The sequence below is a fragment of the Grammomys surdaster genome, unplaced genomic scaffold (assembly GCF_004785775.1).
Source record: "Grammomys surdaster isolate TR1022 unplaced genomic scaffold, NIH_TR_1.0 331, whole genome shotgun sequence".
NCBI classification, from domain to species: domain Eukaryota; kingdom Metazoa; phylum Chordata; class Mammalia; order Rodentia; family Muridae; genus Grammomys; species Grammomys surdaster.
Window position 1 is genome coordinate 505,532 of NW_021604750.1, and position 8,807 is coordinate 514,338.

General features: G+C 47.0%; 2 protein-coding genes across 2 annotated transcripts in view; one reads left to right on the forward strand and one right to left on the reverse strand.

Moving 5' to 3' along the window:
* The window catches only part of Spidr (scaffold protein involved in DNA repair), a 270,432-nt gene extending 267,045 nt beyond the window's left edge, over positions 1–3,387 (forward strand). Inside the window, exon 20 of the mRNA XM_028778256.1 lies at positions 2,793–3,387. Coding sequence (XP_028634089.1) covers positions 2,793–2,945 — 153 coding nt within the window. The 3' untranslated portion in view covers positions 2,946–3,387. The remainder of the gene's footprint in view (positions 1–2,792) is intronic.
* A 769-nt stretch (positions 3,388–4,156) lies between these two features.
* Positions 4,157–5,325, reverse strand: Cebpd (CCAAT enhancer binding protein delta). Its single transcript, XM_028778257.1, has one exon. The coding sequence runs from the start codon at positions 5,301–5,303 to the stop codon at positions 4,497–4,499; it is 807 nt and encodes a 268-aa protein (XP_028634090.1). The 5' UTR covers positions 5,304–5,325; the 3' UTR covers positions 4,157–4,496.
* Positions 5,326–8,807: the final 3,482 nt, after the last annotated feature.

The window sequence follows — 8,807 nt, forward strand, 5'->3', positions numbered from 1 at the left end:
TATGAGTCTCCTGGGACACTGGCTATACTGTGTATGTCTGTGTCTGTGTGTGTGTACATGCTCCTGTGTATGAGTCTCCTGGGACACTGGCTATAATGTGTGTCTGTGTGTGTGTACATGCTCCTGTATATGAGTCTCCTGGAACACTGGCTATACTATGTCTGTGTGTGCATGCGTGTGTGTCTTTGTGCACTTCTATATGATGAGTCTACTTGGACACTGGCTGTACATACATATACATTTACCTGTGTATGTGCACAGATATTAAGTAAAATGACAAAGGGAGGTCATAGCTCTTGGTGTCACCTTTGTATGTGCTCTAGTTTCATAGTCCACATCAGTGGGACAAAAGAGCCATGCAAGCTTGGAGCACATTTTAGCAAGCTCTCTACATTGCCCTCAGCCCTGCCCACAGTGACTACTAGCAGGATCTTTACCTCTGACCTGAGGTGGAGCCCAACAGAAGATGGCAGTCAAAGGCCTATGTGCAGACACAGCTGCAAGTCACCCACTCTGGATTCTGTGGGTCTTCTGGGTGAGGATTCACGTCCACAAAATCCAGAGAATCAAATTAGAAGTCTCCATAAAAACCATACTCCATTCCCTGGAGCAAATGTACTGTTTCTGGTTAAGATACACAGACATTAAAATGTATATGTTTATTTTGGTCACACTGTGAATATGAAAACAATGGATTAACTGTTGTTTTTGCTGTTTCTTACTGGTTACATTACAGTGATGTAGGGTTGAAATCTGTTCCTTCAACTTTCAGAAAAGGCACACATATTGTATCTTAAAAAAAAAAATAGAGATGGGGTAGCTCAGCAGAATAGTCATTGCCTGGAATGCAGAAAAACTTGGGTTCCATCCAATCACTCAGTTTTTCTCAAAGACATGAAATTAAATAAATAAATAAATAAATAAATAAATACTTAAAATCAGATAGACACATTTTCATATATGTAGATACCTATTCATATGTACAGTGCATGATTTGCTGGTGTCGATGTTTTAAATTCACCATGTTGATTTTACTGAAGTTCATATGATTTATGAGTATAAAATATGAATTTAATGTCTACTCATGGGTGATAGAGCTAAACCTAACATTTTACATAGAAAGGATTTTTCACTGACCTTTATGAAATCCAAGTTACATACTTTTGAGCTGGGCATGGTATTTCACACCTGCAACCCCAACACGTGAGAGGTAAGGCAGGAGAATCAGGAATTCAAGGTTGTCCTCAGCTATATAGCTCAGGTCAGCCTGAGCTACATCCCATGGAACCTTGACTCAAAAGAAAAGAAATTCATACTTTTACCAGACAAGAATCATGGAACATGGTTATCGCTTTCACACTTAACACAAGCATTGGTTAAGGAAGATAGTAAGAGGCACTGAAGGAGGTCTCAGCTGCCCTTCCTTTGCCATCCTTCTGCCAACTAATGATGACCTGATCCTGGCACTCTTTCCAGATCTCACTGTCAAGCAGACTGTGAGCTTGCCATCCACACAGTGAACCTGCCGAGAAGCACCTGCTAAGTATCCAGTCTTCCTCTCTGGACCAGCAGTTCTAATTTTTCCTATCAGGCTATTGAACCACACTGTAACTAGACCTTGTTCATTTGCAAAGTATTAAGTAAGCTACATTGGGAAATTGACAAAACATCCAGTGCGCTCCACAAAGACATTCTCCGTACAGTTCCATCTGGGCTTCATTGGGATGGTTCATCTCTGCTCCACTGGGCATCAGCTGCTACTCTCAAGGCAGGGCTGTGGCCACAGAAGCCTCCCCAGCCAGGGCTGTTGGCCCAACTTCCTTACAGGCACTGACTGGGCTGGCCACCTTTCCTAAGTAAGCTTAAGACATCCCTTTCACCGCACTATGTCCCAGACCTTATTTTGAAAACATAAGCAGTATGTCTGAGCAGACCTGGGATCAAACTATGGGCACGGGTAGAATGACCTTAGGACCCAAAGCTATGTTAGCTGCATTCTCTGCTCTCTCCACCTCTCCATCTCCTTGGCCATAGATGGCCTGAGTTCGTTGTCAGCTGCCTTGTCCAAAGGACAGGCTGTGGTGCCCGTCACATTCCTCTACACTGGCCATCACCTTCTGCAGTCTCCTCCTTAAGTTTGCACTTTTATTTTTAGCCCTTCCCTCACTGAAAATACTCTGCAGTTAGATCCATAAAAGCCTAGCCAGGGCACAGCCTCACCCGGGACAGACCCTGCTGCCCAGTACCTGTGTCTCTGTCTGGAGATGAAATCTTCCCAAGACGAACTATGTGGATAAAAACTGCAGTCACATTACCATAGCACAAAAAGAAATGTTTACCCCGATGTAACTCAAGAAGAAATGGAATCCAATTGAAGAGGGAAGTTTGGGGCAAGCACCAGGAAATCCTTTGGCCAGAAGTGTTGCTAGATTGAGGAAGTGTCCCCAAAGGAAGTGGGAGACATATGAAAGCCAAAAGCCCAGCCCCCGTGGAAGAAGGGCACTTCCTCTGTACATTGTCTTCCAAATCCTGTCCTAGGCCAGTTTATCCTGGCAGCCACTAAAAACAGCAAGACTCGATTGTCATAATAAAGTAGTTCATTTTGCTATAATAAAGGGGATTTTTATAATCCACACCCACCCACCCACTCCCCAAAAGCCTTCTCTATTGGAAGGAAGGTTGCAACTTATGAAAGGAAGGGCCTTTGTTCTGGCTGTGACATTATTGTTGGGAACAGAATGTCTAGGAATTTAGCACTGTTTGCTTTAACCAGAATGCTTCTATCCCTGCAGAGTTATGAAGTGGAGAGCGTCCTTGGGAAGGAGATGGGGCCTTTACTCTGCTTTGTCCAGTCCATCAGTCCACAGCAGAGCAGCTGCGTCACTCTGGAAGAGATTGAACTTCTGAGTACAGCTGGAGCCACTGCTGCTCTGTCTCCTCCCTGACATCTGTGCACTTGGCAGTGAGGCCAGGGGCTTGATCTGGGGAATTGTGTTAACTCTATAGTGTTTTTATGGTTTTAAATTTAGTGGGTTTCTTTTCTTTCTTCTTTTATTTTTCTGGTAAAGAGGTTGATAGGATAGTTTTGTACATTAAAAATCAAAATATCTCTATTAAATCTTTTTTTTTTACCTTACCTTTCTACAGCTTTGAGGACATGTTTCTTTGAGTGTTTCTCATGTCTTCCGTGTCTTCATTTTGCACTACTTAGGCACTATTATTGATTCATTAGGAAATGTGCATCGTTGTAGCTTTAAAGTATTTACCATTTACCAATATTGTATTTGTTTTTTCTTTGCAGTATTTAATATTCTCTGTACAGCTTCAACCAATATCTCATATTGAAATATTACTGTTCTGTTACAATAAATAAATGTCCAACCTAAACACTTTGTGGTCTTAGTGTTCTGGGAACTGCCAGAGATGGATGGCACTGTCACCCATACAATCTCGGTGAGTTGGGTGTGATGAGAGCTGTATAAATCAGAAATTTCTGTACCTTACTCTACCACACACCTACCAGAGACCTACTACAGAGGGCAAAGATCAGACTCACAGCAATCCACAAGCCGGTGCTTTGGACAGGGATTTGAATTACAAACAAAGCTATATATTTGGACCCTAGAGATTTTGTATTTTCTTCTGTACAGCAACAAGCCATGCAGACCAGAACAACCAGTATTCTTAGGAGAAAGGCACATAGCCTTGGGGGATGGGGGAATTAAGCCCACAAGTATTACAATTACTGGAGTTTGGGACTGCTCTCTATATACTACGATATTAATTTGTCCTGGTGCACATTTTGAAATCTGCACGTTGTCCCTAGATTGAGGAAAGTAAAAGCAGAGAGGAATCAAGTTTCAGACTCTCAGCTCTCTTCCACCCTCTCACCCTCTCACCTCGCAACCACCTAAAAGTTAGGCCAGCTGTACTCTGCCTCAGGTCAGCATACTCTGGGATCACACCTTCCACCTAACATGGAGTAGTTATGCTTTCCCATGTTCCTTCCGCAGGTAATCTAGAACATGAGGAAACTCATCCATCTCCTTACCCCTTGTGGGCAACACACCTGGTCCTGTGGCTCCCAGGTGCTTGCTTTTCTCTGGTGAGGTCCCAATATATTGTGTGCAGGAAAGACTGAATATAGGAAGCTGCAGCGATTTAAATGCTTCTTTATTCTTAAAAATACTGTAAAAATGAATATAAAGAGCATGCGCAGATAAGCTCTTCCTCTTATCTACAAGTCTGTCGGAAAAGTCTTTTCTACAAATGTACCTTAGCTGCAATGGTAATAAGATGTAGAAAACGCTACCATTATAAAAAAATAATTTAAGGGAAAAGATTCATATAGCTTCTCTCGCAGTCCAGTGCCCAAGCTGCAGCTTCCAGTCGCTCGCAAGTCCCAAAGAAACTGTAGCGATTCGGGCAGCATCTGCTTCCCGCCGTCGGGGTCTGAGGTATCGGTCGTTCAGAGTCTCTAAGGCCCACACCGCGCGTTACCGGCAGTCGGTACCGGAGGGCGGCAGGAAAGGCGGGCTGGGCAGCTCTTTGAAGAACTGCCGGAGGCCAGCCAGGTCCCGCGTGAGCTGCTCCACGCGCTGATGCAGCTTCTCGTTCTCGGCGGACAACTCCACGAGCTTCTGCTGCATCTCCTGGTTGCGGCGCTTGGCCTTGTCGCGGCTCTTTCTCACGGCGATGTTGTTGCGCTCGCGCCGCTGCCGGTACTCCGGGCTGCCGCGGTCCGGACCCCTCTTGCTCGCGCCCTTCTCTCGGACAGGGCGGGGCGGGAGGCTCGGGCCCGGGCTGCCTCGAGGAGGCTCGGGCGAAGTGGGTGGTGTGGGCTGAGCCGAGGCCGCCAAGCTCACCACTGTCTGCGCGCACATCGCCACTTGCGCCGGCAGCAGGGAGCCCGGCGCGTCGCCGTCGCCCCAGTCGGGTTCGCGCTTGAGCGGGCCCCTGGCGACTGACCCCACACCCGGGGGTCGCGTAGGGCCGCCCTGCAGCAGCTCCAGGCCGCCCGCGCCGGCCGCTTTGTGGTTGCTGTTGAAGAGGTCCGCGAAGAGCTCGTCGTGGCACAGCTCTAGGGTGGGCACGGCGGCCATGGAGTCAATGTAGGCGCTGAAGTCGATGGCGCTCTCGTCGTCGTACATGGCAGGGGTCGTGGAGCCCGGCTCCCCCAGATCCCCTGGCTCGGGCCCTCGGCCGGGCTTCCCCAACCTGCCTGGCTCGTAGAAGGCAGCGGGCTCTGTGGGCCAGGGTGCACCGCGCGCCGGTCTATCCAGGCTGAAAAGCGCGGCGCTCATGGCGGCCTGGCTTCCAAGTTGGGCTGTCACTTCTCCGAGCCGGACCGCCGCCTTTTCTAGCTCCAGCTGACGCGCATGCCCCGCCCCGGCCCCAGCGGGTCCGGGACCCGGGCAGGGAGGGACCGGGGTGCTGCTGGGAACGACCCGCCCTCTGCCCGCACTCCTGGCCTTCCCTCCTTCCTGTTTGTGCAGTTTGGACCTACTTAGCGGTCCGAGGCTGAAGCGAAATGAAAATCTGGATTTGGCCCCGACACGCGCAAAGCAGGACGCCTTCAGTCATCGCAGAAGCGCAACTGGGAGCGGGGCTCCGCAGCCCGAGCCCGTGGCTTCCGTCCTGGCGCCTCCGCCACTGGGCCAGAAGGACTGAACGGTGGTTCGCGGCCCGGGCCTCAGCCTCCGCCGGTCCAGAGTGAGCGCAGCCAGCCGGAGTCTCCGGAAATTGGAAGTCGCTCCAGCCACACTTCTCTGGGTGCAGAGGCCCAGTTCCTATCGAGGTTAGGTTCAACAACACAGCCTGATGGACGGACAGATCGACCGAGCTCCCCGGTGACCACAAAGCCCACGGAAGAGTGACGGCCACCCTAACCGCAGTGCGTTTATCCGCACCTGACAGCGATATCATTTCTTCCAGGTTATTAAAGCTGTGCCACCTGGCGGTAGCACATCATGCTGTTTCTTTTCCTTGCTAATTGTACCCCAAAAAGATGCTATTCTAAAGTAATTGTGGCTTGCTGAGAGAAAGCTAAGATTTACGTCAGTACTCATAAAGAACTGTTAAGTTGCCAGCTCTTCAAAATTCATGAAAAGGTGAAGAGAAATTTCAACCCCAGCTACTCAGACCTGAGACTGGATGGGTAATTAAACCCCACGAGTTCAAGTACCTGACGGCCTGTCCCAAACAAGCAAAAGTCAAGAAAATCACCTGTTCAAAATCAGATATGTACCATATTAGAATGTCTCCAGATCCAGTGCCCCAGTCTCATCCTCAGCACGGTAGTAGAACACCTGCTGCTGTCTCCTTTTCCTCTGTGACCTCATCTTTAATGGATCACAAAGATATTCTCCTTCAAATTTCCCTCAACTTATCCCATTATCCCTGTTTCCAACACCAGCAAGCATTCCCTCTAAATACAGATGTTGGACAGGCCAGGGAATCAAGCAAGCTAACTGAAGACTTTCACCATTTCCTCCTCTTCTCCAAACTCAGTGCCCTAGCCCCATCCCTATCTCTAACAGAACACCTGGGGCAGCCTTCCCTCCTCCCCTACCCATACCTCCTGTGGATCCCACAGACCTCCTCCTCCTCCCCTTCCTTACCTCCCTCCCTCCACACACTGCTTTATCTCAGCACCCAACTCTAGCATATATTCCATGCTAACCCACAAGCCACTTCTGCCAGGGAAGCAGGTAAACTGACTACAGATCTTCACCTCTCCTGTTTCTCCTGATCCAATCCCGCAGTTTCATATCTGGCTCTCCAGCAGACCTTCTGAGGTGATCTCCTTTCACTCTCGGCCCCCATTTAAGGAAACATTGGCAAAACACTCTGCTTTCTTCCCTCCTGTGGACCCCCTCAAGCCTCAAACCATCCCCATCCCTAAGTGTCAGCTCCCAATACCCACAGACACATTTTACCTGCAACCACCAGTGGCCACATCTCTTGGATCCACACAAAATCTACAGACACCACACTCAAAAAAAAAAAAAAAACCCAAGGAACCCAACACCCCCTCTGAGGAAAAACAAAATCTCATCACCTAGAACTGTAAGCTTCCTAATGCCAGAGGCCTAGATGCCACCATGAAAATGTCTCGATCAGGGCACAGCAAACCTAATACAGTGGATGCTGAATATCCCAACATTCACAAGAAGCAAAAGAAAAAGACCTTTAAAAAACAGCCTTTGTGAATATTATAGAGCTCCTTAGAAAAAGAAATGGATAGCCTTTTGGTCTGAGCCAGTGCCCTGAGCAGACGTTGGGCGGTAGCTCGAAGCCCAGCCCCACGACTCCCAGATGCTCTGACGCACCCAGAATCACAGGATCTCGAAAGCTTGGTCACACCAGAATTTCAGGATCCCAGAGGCAGCTTGACTCCCAGGAGCTCTGACATACTCAGGATTTCAGCATCACAGAATCACAGAGACAGCTGGACTCTGAGGAGTTCTGACACAACCAGGATCATAGGAGGGACAAGTTTCAGTCAGACAGCAAGGGCAAATAGCACTAGAGATAACCAGATGGTGAAAGGCAAGCACATAAGCAACAGAAACCAAGGTTACTTGGCATCATCAGAACCCAGTTCTCCCACCATAGCAAGTCCTGGACACCCCATGACACCGGAAAAGCAAGATTCTGATTTAAAATCACTTCTCATAATGGTGATAGAGGACTTCAAGAAGGTCATAAATAGCGCCATTAAAGAGATACAGGACAACATGGGTACAAGGTAAACAGGTAGACAACTTCAAAGAGGAAACACAAAAATCCCTTAAGGAATTACAGGATAACACAAACAGGTGAAGGAATGGAACAAAACCATCCAAGCATCTAAAAATGGAAGTAGAAACAATAAAGAAATCACAAAGGTAGACTACACTGGAGATAGAAAACCTAGGAAAGAGATCAGGAGTCATAGATGCAAGTATCACCAACAGAATACAAGAGATAGAAGAGAGAATCTCAGGTGCAGAAGACACTATAGAAAACATTGGCACAACAGTAAAAGAAAATGCAAAAAGCACCTAACCCAAAACATCCAGGAAATCCAGGACACAATGAGAAGACCAAACCTAAGGATATAGATATAGAAGACAGCAAAGATTCCCAACTTAAAGGCCCAGTAAATATCTTCAGCAAAATTATAGAAGAAAACGTTCTTAACCTAAAGAAAAAGATGCCCATAAACATACAAGAAGCCTACAGAACTCCAAATAGACTAGACCAGAAAAGAAATTCCTCCTGTCACATAATAATCAAAACGCCAAATCCACAAAACAAAGAATATTAAAAGCAGTAAAGGAAAAAGGTCAAGTAGCATAGAAAGGCTGACCTATCAGAATTACACCAGACTTCTCACCATAGACTGTAAAACCCAGAAGACCTTAGGCAGAGGTCCTACAGACCCTAAGAGAACACAAATGCCAGTTCAGGCTACCAAACCCAGCAAAACTCCCAATTACCATAGATAGAAAAATCAAGATACTCCTTGAGAAAACCAAATTTACACAGTATCTGTTCACAAATCCAGGCCTACAAAGGATAATAGATGGAAAACTCCAACACAAGGAGGGAAACTACACTCTAAAAAAAGTAAGAAAGTAATCGTCTTTCAACAAACCCAAAAGAAGATAGCCACACAAACATAATTCCACCTCTAACAACAAAAATAACAAGAAGCAACAATCACTTTTCCTTAATATCTCTTAACAACAATGGACTCCATTACCCAATAAAAAGACATAGACTATGATAAGAACTTCAAGTCCCTGAAGAAAGAAATAGAA